This window comes from Bubalus kerabau, chromosome 9 (genome assembly GCF_029407905.1).
Source record: "Bubalus kerabau isolate K-KA32 ecotype Philippines breed swamp buffalo chromosome 9, PCC_UOA_SB_1v2, whole genome shotgun sequence".
Taxonomy (NCBI): domain Eukaryota; kingdom Metazoa; phylum Chordata; class Mammalia; order Artiodactyla; family Bovidae; genus Bubalus; species Bubalus kerabau.
Window position 1 is genome coordinate 92,043,799 of NC_073632.1, and position 18,215 is coordinate 92,062,013.

General features: G+C 37.2%; 1 protein-coding gene across 1 annotated transcript in view; it reads left to right on the top strand.

Moving 5' to 3' along the window:
* Window positions 1-18,215, top strand: part of ADGB (androglobin) — a 185,652-nt gene that overhangs the window by 59,418 nt on the left and 108,019 nt on the right. The window contains exons 8-10 of the mRNA XM_055534699.1: window positions 2,294-2,523; window positions 10,351-10,491; window positions 12,750-12,844. Coding sequence (XP_055390674.1) covers window positions 2,294-2,523; window positions 10,351-10,491; window positions 12,750-12,844 — 466 coding nt within the window. The remainder of the gene's footprint in view (window positions 1-2,293; window positions 2,524-10,350; window positions 10,492-12,749; window positions 12,845-18,215) is intronic.

Here is an 18,215-nt window from a genome sequence, read left to right on the forward strand (position 1 = left end):
GACTTACATTTTACCTGACGATTAGTGACGTTTAGCCCATTTTGTTGTACCTGTTGACCATCGGTTTATCTTCCTTGGAAATATGTTTGTTCAGATCCTCTGCCCATTTATTAATGGGATTATCTTCTTATTGATTAATTCATATTTTAATTTGAATTAGTTAAAATTAAAACCTGGTCTGTTCAGATTTTCTGTTTCTTTGTATTCGTAAGTGGTATGTTTCTAGGAATGTATCCATTTCTTTTAGGTTGTCCAGTTTGTTGTATATTTGTTTCTCATAGTCTTTAATGGTTCTTTGTATTTTGTGTATTAAGTACAATATGTCTGTTTCATTTCTGATTTTACTTATTTGTTTTTTGTTGGTGAGTCTAGTTAAGGGCTTTTCAGTTTTGTCTGTCCTTTCAAACAACCAGCTCTTAGTTTCTTTGATTTTTTCTATTGTCTTTTTAGTCTCTCAATCATTTATTTCCACTCTGATATTTGTTATTCGGGAAGATCCCCTGGAAGAGGGCATGGCAATCCACTCCAACACTTTTGCCTGGAAAATGCCATGGATAGAGGAGCTTGGTGGGCTACAGTCCATATAGGGTCTCAAGGAGTCAGACATGACTGAAGTGACTTACCACCACCACATTTGTTATTACCTTCCTTCTACTAACGTTAGGCTTCATTTGTTCTTCTTTTCTAGTTCTTTAAGGTGTGAAGTTAGTTAGTTTTTTTAAGATCTGATTTCTTGATGTACCTCTTAGAATTACTTTTATCTTATTATTTTTGTTTTGCTGTTGTTGTATCTGTTGTATTTTGGTTATGTTGTACTTCCATTTTATTTCTCTCAAAGCATTTTGTTGATTTCTTCTTTGACCCATTGGTTGGTCAGTAGCATGTTGTTTAATCTCCACATAGCTGTGAATTTCCAAGTTTTCTTCTTGTAATTAATTTCTAGTTTCATACTAGAAAAGGTGTGGTTGGAAAAGGTGGGTGCTATGATTTCAATATTCTTGAATTCATTAAAATATTTTTTGTGACTTAACATGATCTATTCTGGAGAATACTCCATGTAGAAAAATGTGTATTCTGCTGCTTTCGGATGGAATGTTCTGTATGTGTCTAAGTCCATTTTATTTAATGTGTTTCTCAAGACCAATGAGCTTCCCTGGTAGCTCAGCTGGTAGAGAATCCGCCTGCATGCAGGAGAACCCAGTTTGATGCCTGGGTTGGGAAGATCCACTGGAGAAGGGATAGGCTACCCACAAGAGTATTCTTGCCTGGAGAATTCCATGGACATAGGAGACTGGCAGGCTACAGTTCATGGGGTTGCAGAGTCAGACACGACTGGGCAAGTTTCACAAGATCAATGTTTTCTTATCGCTTTTCTGTCTGGAAGATCCATTTATTGAATAAAGTAGGGTATTAAAGTCTCCTACGGGGTGCTCTTCTATACACTGGCCTTGGGATTGGTGAGTCCATGAAAGCCCTTTAAGAACTGTTTCAGACGGTAAAGAACCTGCCTGAAATGCAGGAGACCTGGTTTCAATCCCTGGGTCAGGAAGATCCCTTGGAGAAGGGAATGGAAACCCACTCCAGTATTCTTGACTGGAGAATCCCAGGGACAGAGGGGCCTGGCAGTCTAGAGTTGATGGGGTCACAAAGAGTCAGACATGACTGAGTGACTAAAATTTTCACTTTCTGAGTTTCGTATAACCTTGTGGGCCTCATGGATGCAAACCCTGCTGGATTTCAAAACTTTGTGTTTGGGGAACTTCTCTCTGATCCACAGGTCTTAAAAGTTGGGATGCCAGATGATGCAGGGTGCAAACCCTTGCCTTCTCAGGGAAAATCTTCAGAATATGAGTTCTCTCCAAATTGTGGGTCACTGCACTTGCTGGGTTTTATGGCAAGACTGTGTCTCAGCCTCTCCTATCCATTCTCATTTGCCAGATATGTAGGAATTTCTCAGCTAGTTTCCACCACCACCCCCTCCGCAAGAAAACTCTTCTGTATGTAGCTGTAAATTTTCTGTGTCCCTAGGAAGGAGTGAGTTTAGAATCCTCCTATATCACCATCTTAATTGGAGCTCTGTGTTTGGTCTCTTTGCGTTAGCAAAGCCCAGCACAGAGTAGGCACTTAATCAATGCTTGTTGAATGAATGAATACATAACAGTGTTTTTAATTAAAACGTGAAATAACTATTGATTGGTCTTGTGAAATAGCAAGTTCATGTTTTTTCTGTCAGTTATTTCTTGATGTGGAGTAAAAAGTTTAATTTGGAAATTAATTTTGTTTTTCACCTAAGCCCAGGATATACGGACAAAGTTTGGGAGCTCTTGAGAGAAATATTGCCCGAGTTTAAGCTGTCAGCTGAGTCCAGCTCTGAAAGCAAAATAACTGACATAGATGCCAAATTAAAAGAACAAGGAAAAGAAGTGAAGGATGGGAAAGAAGTGAAAGATGGCAAGGAATTCAAACTTGAAAATTCAATAACGACACTAAAACTGCCTGAGAAAAGTGAAAGGGCTTTAAAGGGTAAGACAATTTATATCACATTGTTATTCAGTATGGATATTGTATATAAATACTTTATAATCATTGCTGAATTTAACAACTATTTATAAGCATGGTCATTTATTAAGTGTTGTGAAAACAGTCATTCAAGTTTCTCTATTTCCTGGATATTACTGCTTGCAGTGGTGTTTATGTTAATTATTTCACTATATTTTGCTCTCCTTGTAATCAAAGGTAATTATATATTTTAATGATATTAAATTAATATAGTATTAATATAGAAAAAAAGACATTAAGTTTTCAGTTTCCCTTCATTAAATACATCTTTATTATATGTCATATGTAGAGTGGAATGGGCCAAAATACCAAACCTGAAAAGTGGTCCTATTTCAGAAAATGTGAAATGGACACAGATTAGACTGTGCAGGTTGTTTATTATAAAGTGAAAGTTAAAATCCAGAAATTATATTTTTCAGGTTATTTTACAAAGTGTAGAAGTGTTTCTCTTAAAGTGAGAAATATATTTAATAACTGGTCATTTTATACTTTCTAAAATATTTCATATAGCCATACATATGAACAATAATGCTTGCAAGTAGAGTTGAATATACTCAGTTGAGTTCAGTTCATCGCTCAGTCGTGTCTGACTCTTTGCGACCCCATGAATCCCAGCACAGCAGGCATCCCTGTCCATCACCAGCTCCCGGAGTTCACCAAGACTCACGTCCATCGAGTCAGTGAAGCCATCCAGCCATCTCATCCTCTGAGGAGAAGGGGACGCCCTTCTCCTCCTGCCCCCAATCCCTCCCAGCATCAAAGTCCTTTCCAATGAGTCAACTCTTCATATGAGGTGGCCAAAGTACTGGAGTTTCAGCTTTAGCATCATTCCTTCCAAAGAAATCCCAGGGCTGACCTCCTTCAGAATGGACTGGTTGGATCTCCTTGCAGTCCAAGGGACTCTCAAGAGTCTTCTCCAACACCACAGTTCAAAAGCATCAATTCTTTGGTGCTCAGCCTTCTTCACAGTCCAACTCTCACATCCATACATGACCACAGGAAAAACCATAGCCCTGACTAGATGGACCTTTGTTGGCAAAGTAATGTCTCTGCTTTTGAATATGCTATCTAGGTTGGTCATAACTTTCCTTCCAGGGAGTAAGCGTCTTTTAATTTCATGGCTTCAATCACCATCTGCAGTGATTTTGGAGCCCAGAAGAATAAAGTCTGACACTGTTTCCACTGTTTGCCCATCTATTTCCCATGAAGTGATGGGACCGGATGCCATGATCTTCGTTTTCTGAATGTTGAGCTTTAAGCCAACTTTTTCACTCTCCACTTTCACTTTCATCAAGAGGCTTTTAGTTCCTGTTCACTTTCTGCCATAAGGGTGGTGTCATCTGCATATCTGAGGTTATTGATATTTCTCCCGACAATCTTGATTCCAGTTTGTGTTTCTTCCAGTCCAGCATTTCTCATGATGTACTCTACATATATGTTAAATAAGCCGGGTGACAGTATACAGCCTTGATGTACTCCTTTTCCTATTTGGAACCAGTCTGTTGTTCCATGTCCAGTTCTATCTGTTGCTTCCTGACCTGCATACAAATTTCTCAAGAGGCAGGTCAGGTGGTCTGGTATTCCCATCTCTTTCAGAATTTTCCACAGTTTATTGTGATCCACACAGTCAAAGGCTTTGGCATAGTCAATTAAGCAGAAATAGATGTTTTTCTGGAACTCTCTTGCTTTTTCCATGATCCAGCGGATGTTGGCAATTTGATCTCTGGTTCCTCTGCCTTTTCTAAAACTGGCTTGAACATCAGGAAGTTCACGGTTCACATATTGCTGAAGCCTGGCTTGGAGAATTTTGAGCATTACTTTACTAGCTTGTGAGATGAGTGCAATTGTGCGGTAGTTTGAGCATTCTTTGGCATTGCCTTTCTTTGGGATTGGAATGAAAACTGACCTTTTCCAGTCCTGTGGCCTCTGCTGAGTTTTCCAAATTTGCTGGCATATTGAGTGCAGCACTTTCACAGCATCATCTTTCAGGATTTGGAATAGCTCAACTGGAATTCTATCACCTCCACTAGCTTTGTTTGTAGTGATGCTTTCTAAGGCCCACTTGACTTCGCATTCCAGGATGTCTGGCTCTAGGTCAGTGATCACACCATCATGATTATCTGGGTCATGAAGCTCTTTTTTGTACAGTTCTGTGTATTCTTGCTATCTCTTCTTAATATCTTCTGCTTTTGTTAGGTCTATACCATTTCTGTCCTTTATTGAGCCCATCTTTGCATGAACTGTTCCTTTGGTATCTCTGATTTTCTTGAAGAGATCTCTAGTCTTTCCCATTCTGTTGTTTTCCTCTATTTCTTTGCATTGATTGCTGAAGAAGGCTTTCTTATCTCTTCTTGCTATTCTTTGGAACTCTGCATTCAGATGCTTATATCTTTCCTTTTCTCCTTTGCTTTTTGCTTCTCTTCTTTTCACAGCTATTTGTAAGGCCTCCCCAGACAGCCATTTTGCTTTTTTGCATTTCTTTTCCATGGGGATGGTCTTGATCCCTGTCTCCTATACAATGTCATGAACCTCATTCCATAGTTCATCAGGCACTCTATCAGATCTAGGCCCTTAAATCTATTTCTCACTTCCACTGTATAATCATAAGGGATTTGATTTAGGTCATACCTGAATGGTCTAGTGGTTTTCCCTACTTCTTCAATTTAAGTCTGAATTTGGCAATAAGAAGTTCATGGTCTGAGCCACAGTCAGCTCCTGGTCTTGTTTTTGCTGACAGTATAGAGCTTCTCCATCTTTGGTTGCAAAGAATATAATCAATCTGATTTCAGTGTTGACCATCTGGTGATGTCCATGTATAGAGTCTTGTGTTTTTGGAAGAGGGTGTTTGTTATGACCAGTGCATTTTCTTGGCAAAACTCTATTAGCCTTTGCCATGCTTCATTCTGTATTCCAAGGCCAAATTTGCCTGTTACTACAGGTGTTTCTTGACTTCCTACTTTTGCATTCCAATCCCCTATAATGAAAAGGACATCTTTTTGGGGTCTTCCTATAAGTGTTCAACTTCAGCTTCTTCAGCATTACTGGTTGGAGCATAGACTTGAAGTACTGTGATATTGAATGGTTTGCCTTGGAAACGAACAGAGATCATTCTGTCGTTTTTGAGATTGCATCCAAGTACTGCATTTCGGACTCTTTTGTTGACCATGATGGCTACTCCATATCTTCTGAGGGATTCCTGCCCGCAGTAGTAGATATAATGGTCATCTGAGTTAAATTCACCCATTCCAGTCCATTTTAGTTCGCTGATTCCTAGAATGTTGACATTCAGTCTTGCCATCTCCTGTTTGACCACTCCAATTTGCCTTGATTCATGGACCTGACATTCCAGGTTCCTATGCAATATTGTTCTTTACAGCATCGGACCTTGCTTCTATCACCAGTCACATCCACAGCTGGGTATTGTTTTTGCTTTGGCTCCATCCCTTCATTCTTTCTGGAGTTATTTCTCCACTGATCTCCAGTAGCATATTGGGCACTTACTGACCTGGGGAGTTCCTCTTTCAGTATCCTATCATTTTGCCTTTTCATACTGTTCATGGGGTTCTCAAGGCAAGAATACTGAAGTGGTTTGCCATTCCCTTCTCCAGTGGACCAGATTCTGTCAGATCTCTCCACCATGACCCGCCCATCTTGGGTTGCCCCACGGGCATGGCTTAGTTTCATTGAGTTAGACAAGGCTGTGGTCCTAGTGTGATTAGATTGACTAGTTTTCTGTGATCATGGTTTCAGTGTGTCTGCCCTCTGATGCCCTCTTGCAACAATTTTTTGTATAGCTGTGATAACATCTATAACGGTCTTTCAGATATTTATGCTTTGTAAGATATTGATGTTTTGTTCTTATTTAGATCTTGCACATCATCATTTCCAATCATATACTGCCCTGAAATAACTACCGTAAATGTTCCTCAAAGACAACCAAAAAAATTAAGTATGTGTGATATCTGCCTCATCATGGATCCCTCTTAAAATAATCTAATGTGCATTAGTTTATACCATAAAGCAAAAATGAAAAAATAGCCAGGTTAAATTTGTTTTACCCAGTGTATCCTAAATTAATTTGAATGTGGAATCTCTTTCTCATGTATCACAAATTAACATCTGTCTACCCTGCATCTATCAGGGTTTCCCAGGCAGCTCAGTGGTAAAGAATCCACCTGTAATGCAAAAGTCACAGGTTCGATCCCTGGGTTGGGAAGATCACCTGAAGAAGGAAATGGCAACCCATTCCAGTATTCTTGCCTAGGAAATCCCATGGACAGAGGAGCCTGGCGGGCTGCAGTTCATGGGGTTGCTAAGAGTTTGACATGACTTAGAGACTTAACAACAGCAGCATCCATCCATCCAGTTAACCATTCATTCAATGTACCTGAGCCTCCCTGGTGGCTCAGTCGGTAAAGGTCTGCATGCAATACTGGAGACTTGGGTTCAAACCCTGGGTCAGAAAGATCCCCTGGAGAAGGCAGTGGCAACCCACTCTAGTATTCTTGCCTGGAGAATTTCATGGACAGAGGAGACTGGCAGGCTACAGTCCATGGAGTCACAAAGATCAATGAACCTCAGCAAGTGCTGAGGATACCTGTAAGTGTTCCAGGAATTAGTAGTAACTTGAACAAAATCAGATGTGGATCTCACCTCTTAGAGCTTAGGTAATGTGAGAAGGACTAACATTAATTCTAAAAATCATAAATACATACTAAGACATGAGTCTTGAAGGGAAATACAGGAAACTATAAGTCGTTCATATGGGAGACCTAGTCTGGAGCACCAGGGAAGAATTCCTTAAGGAATTTTGAGCTGTGTTTGCAAAAATTAGGATATTTGGGGGAAGATAACAGACTGTGGAGGGAAGAGAATCCTAGGTAGAAGAGAGAGCATATATAAATATTATGAGGCAGCAGCAGAAATGAGAGTGACTTGGAAGACCTGGTAGATATTCTCAACTGGAAGAGAGGATGTGAGGAATAAAGTGGCTTAAGAAGAACCTGAAGTAGGTAGGAGAGTGATCATGTCAAAACTTCTAGGCCATGCTAAGTATTTGATCTTTACCAAAGAGCCGTTGACAGCTAATGAAGAGTTTAGAATTGAATCATGATCTATTTCACATTTTGAAAAGGATATTCTGGTTCTCTGAAAAAAAAAAAAAAAAACTTGGAATGCAGGTGGAGGTGGAAGGTCAGTGGCATGGGAACTCACAGGAAAAACAATTTGATGACTGTTGTATCAGCTTATGTTAGAGATGATAGTAGCTTGGAGTAGGTTAATAGGATTTTCATGGTGGAGAAGCAGATACAGTAAATTATTGAGAGATACTTATAAAGTAAAAAATAGCAGGATGTGGCAAGGATAATTTGTAGAATTCTTACTTGCAGAACTGGATAGATGGTAGTATGTTTAGTGCAGCTGGGTAATGCCAAAAAGAGGAATGGCTTTATGAGGAGAGATCACAAAATGATTTAGAACATATTGAGTTTGAGGTGCCTTTAAGAAATCAAGTGTACTTTTCATGTCAGGAGTTCCAGGCTGTTGATATACCCTTGGGACTCATTGACAAATGCATGCTAAATTAAATGATAAATGATATTCCCAATGAGATGGTGTAGAGTGAGAAGATTAGGAACCTTAAGACTAAGCCTGAAAGAAGCTAAATATCTGAGAGCTGGTACAAAATAATGAGCTGGCAAACAAGATTAAAAAATGACCAGGAAAATAGGAAGATCAGCAGAGCAGGTCACTGTTGAAAATCAAAGGAAAAGAATGTTTCAAGAATCGGAGAAATTGTCTGTTCCAAATAGTGTTGAGAGTTGAAGTATGATGGGAGTTCAAATTTCTCTGTTAGATTTTACGATACAGAGGTCACTGGGCACTGGTAAATGATGGAAGTGGAAGACACACTGGAGAGATTAAGAAATAAGTGGGAAGTAAAATAATGTATAAACAACCCTGTTATAAGTTTGTCTGTGAAGAATAGGAGAGCGGAAAAGTGGAAGCTGTCAAGGAAAAAGGGGGATTCATGAAAAATATTTAAACTTTTATCTAATGCAGAAGGGTCGAGTATTTTTAAGTGGCAATTTGGAAGAGGTAGTTGAGATGACAGCCATAGAACAGGTTTCCAGAGAGCCAAAGTGAAGGGATTGGTCCAACCTGGGCAGCAATGTCTCCTCCATCCTAACAGCTTGGCACAGAGCATGAGAGAGAGGATAGATGTAGATATCAGTGGGTGAATGGGTTTGTAGAGAGAAGTTGAGGGTTTCTGAAAAAAGACTTCTATTCTCTCTCTTTATAAGCAGACCATTTATGAGCTGAGAGTGAAGTAGAGGTGGAGATGAAGGTTCTCATGATTACTTAAAATAGGGCAGAAGCTTACAGAACTAGGGGAAGATTATCTCCAGTAGGACATAGGACCCAGCTGCTAATTTTATTCAGAGGGGTTGGCCAGATGGGTGAAATGAAACAACAGAGGAACAATAAATTTATTCATGTATTGCCAAAAACACATTTTGGTAAACATTTTTGCATACTTTCCAAATTTCTATGTGAAATAGTGTGTTTTTCCTATTTACAGATTTTATTATATATTATTTTAAGTTATGGATTTTGAACAGGCGTTTAGTGAAAGTGAAAGTATTAGTCTCTCAGTTGTCTCTGACTCTTTGCAACCCCGTGAACTGTAGCTCACCAGGCTCCTCTGTCCATGGGATTTCCTAGGCAATAATTCTGGAATGGGTTGCCATTCCCTTCTCCAGGGGCTCTTCCTTACTCAGGGATTAAACCCAGGTATATTGTATTGCAGGCAGATTCTTTACTGTCAGAGCCACCAGGGAAGCCTATTTTAAAAATCATACATGAAGTCATATATTATTACCTGTAACTAGTTTTAAGGCAAAACCACAAAATAAAATTCTGATTGTCTATTTTATACTTGTTTCCAAATTAAATATTTCATCCTACACTTATAGCTATCTTTGCCTTTGTATCTAACATAGATGTTAAATCTACTACAAAGCTAAGAGCCGAGATAGTTTTAGAGGCTAAGAAACAGCACATGGTGTTAATATTATAGTTTTTTTATGTATACAATTTTTTAAAAAAACAACCTGATCAATACTGATTACAAATTTAGCAAATGACAAAAGAATGAATGGCAGAAATTTTAAATTTCTGTTTTAGAATTGGAAATAAAAAATCTCAGGGAATTTTTTAAGGTGAAGGAAAACATGTTTCACAGAAGTGTAAATATGGATGGAAATTCAAGTGGTAGATGTTTCTGGGTACTGGGTTTACTATGCACATCTTGTTGACAATAAGATGTTGGTGTGGATGTTGGTTGGTGGCCAGTCTCCACCAGAAGATATTCTAGAGGCAGAAAGCTGAGTTTCTTGAAATGCAGGCCCCAAATAAAGAAAATCTAAGAGGGCTCCACATTTAGGACTCAACTTTAAATACATTGTTTTCTTTTTAAAATGAGACTAGCCTGACACCATGATTTTATACAGATAAATTATATGCACCTGATTACATTTAGCATAAAATTATTTGTTGTCATTAATGCCATGTCTTTCTCAATATGTTTCGATTTTTAAAGCTTTTTGTTTTGTTTTGTTTTGATGTTACTAATTCGAGGTGAGTAGTGTTTGGGGAAATTTGTGGCTATTTTTTTTTACACTTAAATAATACTATTGTTTTAGCTTTCTTTTTCAACACTAATTGAATAAGCAATGTAGATTGAGATTTTGTAGTTAAAGGATTTATTGTATTTTTTTAACATGTTAGATAAAGCTGATGCAAAAGACCTTGGAAAGAAGAGGAGCAAAGATGGAGAGAAGGAAAGAGAAAAGGAAAAATTCAAATGGTCAATACATGGATCAAGACCCTCATCAGATGTACAATATTCTCTACAGTCTCTGTCAGATTGTAAGCTCTCAGTCTCCTAGAATAATAATTATTGTACACATTTCCTAAAATGCTGGAGAACATTGGAGCACAGAAATGTATTTCCTGTTCAGATATATCTAAATAAGCTTTTCAGAGTTGCCCATAATTGTTAAGCTCTCAGATGGTTGTGCACAATGAAGCAAGATCCTGCATGAGACAGAAGCCAAGATTATCAAAGTACTTATGGTACAACAGTCACAAAAGTGTTTACATGAATGAAGATATATACTAATATATATTATTATAGTATATATAACATATTTTACATTATAAAATATATATTTACATAAATATTTGATTAGATATTGATACATATTAGTATATGTCCTCCTCTATATAGATTCTCTCTATATATGTATATATGAAATCTTTTCTAAAAAACTTTATAGTCCTAACATTGAGTCATCTATCTTGGTGCTTCCAGAATGTATAATTCTCAGTTCACTCCTCTTTACATGAAAATATGTCCATTTATGCCCAGTATTATGCTTTATCTTTTTTTTTTTCATTTTGTCTTCTTTCTGAATACATTGCTGTGTTTTTTTGTGAGAACAGCTTCATAGCTATGGCTTTGCATTTTTGCAGAAAGATATTTCGTGGTTTGGTAAATAAAATACAAACACTAGTCTTTTTTTGTATTTTTAATTTCCTAGTAAACACTTTTTTTCTTATATTGATACCTTAAGCAATCTTTTTTGATAGTTGATGACATAACATCCCCCAATTTACTGATAATTATTTATATTTGTGAGATTGTAAAACCTTTTTTTTTGAACTCTTTGTAAAAATGAAGGTAGTAATGCCTTTTTTTCTACCAAACTCATAGGTAAGGTCAACTTCAAGAAACAGAATATAGTTCAAAGTTTGGACTGAGGAATAAAATTGCCTGGGTTCAGATCTCTGCTCCATGAAAAATATGTATTGGAGAAGGAAAAAATTTCCCTCTAGTCTCTCCAGGTTCTTCTAGCTGGTCTAAGAATCAAATTGACATGAGGCATATTCACAGAAGAAAAAAATAATAATCATTATGTATTACTACGTATGGGACCTTATAAGAAAAAAAAGACCCAAAGACAGGCTAGGTAATTGAGGCCTATCTACCATGTGAGAGAAGGAGAAAGGGGGTAGGGGTTGCGACTTCAAATGGGAGGAAAACAATTCACTGGAGATGGGAAAACAAATGTTTACAAAACAAATGTTTGCTCTGCCAGGCAGAGACAGTGGAATACAGAGAGGACTCCGGTCTCCAGGCCATGCTGAGTGCCCCCCAAACACACCTGGCCCACATGCTTTATAGTCTCTCCAGTGACAGTGCTCTGCCTGAACCAGGCCTTTTATTCAAATTCTTTTATAGTTATGAGGGGTGGTAAAAAGAAAGAATTCTGGGGTTCTCTGTTCTTAAAAAGCATCAGGCTAAAAAAATCCTCATGCCAAGGAGATACATTTTGGGGTGACAAATTTTGCTCCCGTACATATACAAAGTTTCTTTTTAAATGTGAAAACATATTTTTATAAGTTTGGCATATTTCACATTTAATCCATTCTGGAGTAAGCCAGGGCTCACATGTAATTTATATAATGTGGCTTTAAAGATATTATTCTTCAATAAACATTATCTAGTACAGTTATATATAACTGCTTGAACTTTAAAGGAATAAAACAAAACTTTTCAATTAAAAATAAAAACAAGAGGAAAATAAATTCTGTTGTTTTGACCAGAATCTTTAAAGGACAAAAACACCATGAATCAAATGTAGTAATTTCAGGAATATTAGGGAATAAATATTGATTCTCAGAAGCAAATCTACAAGCATTATACATTTCATATTTGTTACCTTCTTAGTTTCCCTTTCTCATAAGAGGATTAATTTCTGTTTTCTTTCTCCTTGAAATGACATAGAAACTCCCACACTTCTTTAAATTCAAATTAAAGATTCTATGAGAGTTAAGTTACATAGGCTGATAGCTAGAGTGAGTTTATGTAATAACTTTTTTACATTGAAGTAAAATGATTTCTTAATGAATTATATGGTACTATTATGAAAGTAAAACTAATGAGACATTCTATACAATAGATGTACATTTGAGAGTTAACATTTTTTAAATGCGTGTAAAGTCATTTACCTATTTTTCATCAGCAAAGATAAGTTCATTAAGAAATTTGAATGGTCTACCATGACCTGCCAGACCCATTTTGGCTAGAATTTCCATGACACAATATATGTTTGGATTTACAGGTTCTTCAGCAATACAGTCCCCTCAGATGGTAGTATATGCAACCTTCACACCTCTCTATTTGTTTGAAAAGAAGATATTTTTATTAGAGAAGATGGTAAGCACTCAAGGCCAAGAAACTCAGTATAATTTATGGTGTTTGTGTGTGTCTGTGGTCATTTGTTGTAGTAAAGTGTTGTTTTTCTGTCACCAAGTCATGTCTGACTCTTTGCAACCCCATGGAATGCAGCAAGCCAGTCATCCACTATCTCCTAGAATTTGCTCAATTCATGTCCATTAAGTCTGAGATGCCATCCAACCATCTCATCCTCTGCTATCCCCTTTTTTTGTCTTCAGTCCCAGCATCAGGGTTTTTGCAGTTAGTTGGCTCTTCACATCAGGTGGCCAAAGTATTAGAGCTTCAGTTTCAGCATCAGTCCTTCCAATGAATTTTCAGGGTTGATTTCCTTAAAGATTGACTAGTTTGGTCTCCTTGCTGTCCAAGGGACTCGCGAGAGTCTTCTCCAGCTCCACAATCCAAAAGCATCAATTCTTCAGCACTCAGCCTTCCTTATGGTCCGCCTCTCACATTCATACATGATTACAGGAAAAACCATAGTTTTGACTATAATGCACCTTTGTCAGCAAAGTGATGTCTCTGCTTTTTAATACACTGTCCAGATTTGTCATAGCTTTCTTTCCACGGAACAAGCGTCTTTTAATTTCATGGCCACAGTCACAGTCTGCAGTGATTTTGGTGCCCCAAAAAAGGAAAATCTGTCCCTGCTCCCACTTTTTCCCCATTCTATTTATCATGAAGTGATGAGACCAGATGCCATGATCTTTCATTTTAAATGTTGAGATTCAAGTCAGATTTTTCACTCTCCTCTTGCACCCTCATCAAGAAGCCCCTCTTCACTTTCTGCCATTAGAATACTATCATCTGCATATATGAGGTTGTTGAAATTTCTCCCAGCAATCTTGATTTCAGCTTGTGATTCATCCAGCCTGGCATTTTGCATGATGTACTCTCATATAAGTTAAATAAGCCAGGTGACAGTAGACAGCCTTCTCTACTCCTTTTCCAATCTTGAACCAGTCTATTGTTCCATGTCCAGTTCTAACTGTTGCTTCTTGACCTGCATACAGATTTCTCTGCAGACAGGTAAGGTGGTCTGATACTCGCATCTCTTTAGGAATTTTCCAAAGTTTGTCAACACCCTTTTGCAACAACGAAAGTAGAAAAATATACCAGAATTCAATTAAAATTCTATTCTTGAATTTCAGTCTTGTCTCTGTGTTCACTTTGGTACAGGGACTCAGTACAGGCAAAGTTTTCTTAATGCTGTTTTGTGCTTAGTCCCTCAGTTGTGTTCCACTCTGCGACCAACCCCATGGACTGCAGCCCACCAGGCTTCTCTGTCCATGGGGCTTTTCCAGGCAAGAATCCTGGAGTGGGTTGCCATGGCCTTTTCCAGGGGATCTTCCCAACCCAGGGATTCAACCCAGGTCTCCCACACTGCGGTCAGATTCTTTACCAGCTGAGCTACCAGGGAAGCCCAGATGATTGCAATAGTTTAACCTGAAAAAAAAAAAAAAAAAGATGTAGTTTCATATAGTTTATCAATTCTTTTCATAGTAAACAAAGGGCATCAAATTATGTATTTCAGTGAGAACTGTGTAAATCATTTCTAAGTAATAATACATCACCTTTCTATAAACAGGTCATATGTATTTTCTCAACCTAAGACAAATTAAATGAATTCATATCTAGTAAACCACTGCTATGAATGCCTTAAAATAATACACACAAAAATGTTAATCGCTTTTTTCTTAGAAAGTTAACAACTTATAGAAAATTTAGAAAATATGGACAAAGGGAATAAAATTTGAATATTTGTAACATAAATGCCTAGTCATAGGCACTGTTAACATTTTGGCATATGTACTTTGCTTTTTTTTTCTTCTCTGCATATTTTCTACATGTATATGTGTATAAATTTTTTACTCAGGGAAATTCTATTTTACTTTCTGTTTGGAAATTAGCTTTTTCACTTGACACTGTATCACTAACATTTTCCTGTGATGTTAAACATTTGACAACATAATATTTAAGTTACATGAGATGTGTGGATTTGCCATAATTTTTATGTTATCTTTGGGTTTTGGACATAAAAAATCATTTTTTTCTCCTTCCCTTTTAAAGGGTAAATCTCACCAGATTACTCTTCAGTCTATTTAGACAAACATCTTATTGCATTTGTATTGATCCCTAACCCTCTAGGGGGACTTTTAGACATCCAGCACTTTATTGCTAGAATTCCGTGTGTTTGAAATCATTACATTAAAGTATAAGAAGACAGTAATATAATAATTTGATTAATTAGAAACAGCTTACTGTTAAAAAATTGAATGGAAATTTGGTTGAAATGTAAATACACCAATTGTATGATTATTGCACTTTTATTTGTCTTCTGGATGATTTGACCAAGGAGCATAAATGTTATCGTTTCTTCTTCCGTTTCTTTCCTTCTTCCTGCCTCCACCTTATCCTTTTCTTTTTTAGATAGGAAACATTCCTTACTGCAAAAGTCTGCAATGTAAGAAGGGTAATATTGTCAAGACAATAGGACATAATGTGCTATTATGAATGTAGAGAAAAGGGCAGTTCCTCTGTTTTTAATGAAAAGTTATTCAAGTTTAGTCATGGTTAAATCCAAGTGTGCTTCTCAGGGCCCCCCTCAACTTAAGTCTCTTTTTAGGATGGCTGCATCAGCCCTGATTTTAATTTTTCTTAATCTTACTACCTGACACTGGCCATTGCCTTAGCTATTCCAGAGAAATTAAACCCTCTAATACTGTGGGCTACAAAAGACCATGAGCCATGCTTTGAGGAGTGTTCCATGGGAAGTACTTAAATATTTTTTAAAATTGAAAAACAAAAAGATAAGATTTACATTGTAATTACACAAAAAAGAAGGCACAGAAAAATTCACTTGAACTTTTGTCTTTCCGACTGAAAAACGGGTAAACAAAAATTTTTAATTTAAAAGGCCCAAAAAAAGCACATGTTTATTCATTAATTCAACAGATGTTAATTAATTATTCTTTGCTAAACAACTAGCTGGAATCTGAGGAAGACACCATGTTGAGCGTGATTAATAAGGACTCTCCCCACAAAGTCTGGAGTTGATGAGAAAAGCAGACAAGCAAACAGTAATAAAGTTATAATATTGGCATAATAGAAGTTGCTTGGAATATGGTAGATGTAGCATTTAAATAAAGTGCATTGAATGAGTAACCAAATAAACGAATTAATGAAGGAGCGAAAAAAAATGTATATGGAACACATGGCAGAGACACATCTTGCTGTCTAGTGGGTGATTAAGGAAATCACTGCAGATGGTGACTGCAGCCATGAAATTATAAAACGCTTGCTTCTTGGAAGAAAAACTATAACAAACCTAGGCAGCATATTAAAAAGCAGAGACATTGCTTTGTTGACAAAGGTTCATCTAGTCAAAGCTATCATTTTTCCAGTAGTCATGTATGGATGTGAGAGTTGGATCATAAAGAAAGCTGAGCACCAAATAATTGATGCTTTTGAACTGTGGTGTTGGAGAAGACTGCAAGGAGATCAAACCAATCAATCCTAAAGGAAAACAACCCTGAATATTCATCAGAAGGACTGATGCTGAAGCTGAAACTCCAATATTTTGGCCACCTGATGCGAAGAACTGGCTCATTGGAAAAGACCTTGATGCTAGGAAAGATTGAAGGCAGGAGGAGAAGGGGACAACAGTGGATGAGATGGTTGGATGACATCACAGACTCTATGGACATGGGTTTGAGCAAGCTCCCAAAGTTGGTGATGGACAGGGAAGCCTGGTGTGCTGCAGTCCATGGGGTCGCAGAGTCAGACACAACAGAGCAACTGAACTGAACTGAGGGAAGTCTTCCCAAAGGAAAAAAAAAAAAAAAAAGAAAATTGTTTCAGCCATGGCTTTAAAGTTAGCCTGGAAAGTAGGAAAAAGCATATGCATAAAGCAGAAGGAAGCTTATGTTGGAAAGTTTGGAGGTGAAGGATAACCCACTGGGTTGAAGGGACTACTAGAGTTTGAACAGATTGCAAAAGGAGAAGTTTTAGAGGCAGTCTGAGGTGTGGAAGGGAGCCTGGACATGCAGAGTGTTATAAATCCTCCCTGTGGGGGTTGAAATGTCTTACAGGGACCAGTGGTTCAGGAATTGGCCCAGTGTCTGTAATAGTAATGAGATGAGCTTCCAAGCTGTAATGAACTGCCTCCAACATTACAGTCTCCTGCTGATTCTTTTACATTAGCTATTAGGATAAGCAGGGTCTCTTGGTAAAATCAGAATATAAAGATGATATCATGTTTTGAAGATAAATCTACAGAATAAAATTCTTTCTAATGGAATTTTATTAAATGGAGTACATAGCAAAAAATTCTAGCCCCAAAGACAACAAGACCAACTTGTAAAATAAAGTCAACACTTTACCTTTATGTGAAGAATTGGTAAAGAATGCAAGAAAACAAAGCAAAACTTGGAAAGAAACAGTGTCACAAATTACCCTACCTTATCCCCCCATCTTATTACTTCTGGGTCTTCTAAATTTTAGTTTTATTTGTTTATTTATTATTTTCTTTTTATTTAAATGGGTTAACTGGGAGTTCTAAAAAAGCCTCCTCTACCTTCTCAAACCTTACTTTTAGAATATCTGAGGTGGACTAAATAAGAGAGTGAAAGGGTGTTATGGGCAAAGAAACTTCTGGTTTGTCTTGCATTTGGGCTTCCCTGGTGACTCAGTGGTAAAGAATCTGCCTGCCAATGCAGGAGATGCAGGTTCAATCCCTGGGTCAGGAAGATTCCCCTGGAAAAGGAAATGGCAACCCATTCCAGTACTCTTGCCTTGGAAATCCCATGGACAGAGGAACCTGGCAGATTATAGTACATGGGTTTGCAAAAAGCCAGATACAACTTAGTGATTAAACAACAACAAAAACATGAATTATTCAAAAATATTTCCTGAAGAGGCCTATTAAGTATTTCACTAGAATGTTTCACTATTTTAAATTACTCTCTGTCCCTAATTCTAATATAAGGAAATCTGGAACCCTTAAACAAAGTTTCTCAATATCAAACTATAACAATTATTAAGCATTACTTTACCTTATTCAGAAGTATTGTGTAGTATGTTGGAAATAAAGTGAAGTATGAGAAACTGGTTTACATGCTTTACATCAAGCTAATACTTTTGTGAATTATTTAAATAATATAATAGATGAAAATACTATACATAATTATTTAATACTATATCTTACATCTTCTGAATGCCTTGAATAGTTTTGTTTTCTGGTGTTCCACTGTTCAAAAGAGAAAGCAAGTGGATTACAATTTTGGTTGCAATTATAAGAAGGAACTGAGATATGTAGAGCAAATGTATGAACTATCCAGAAATTATTCAACTT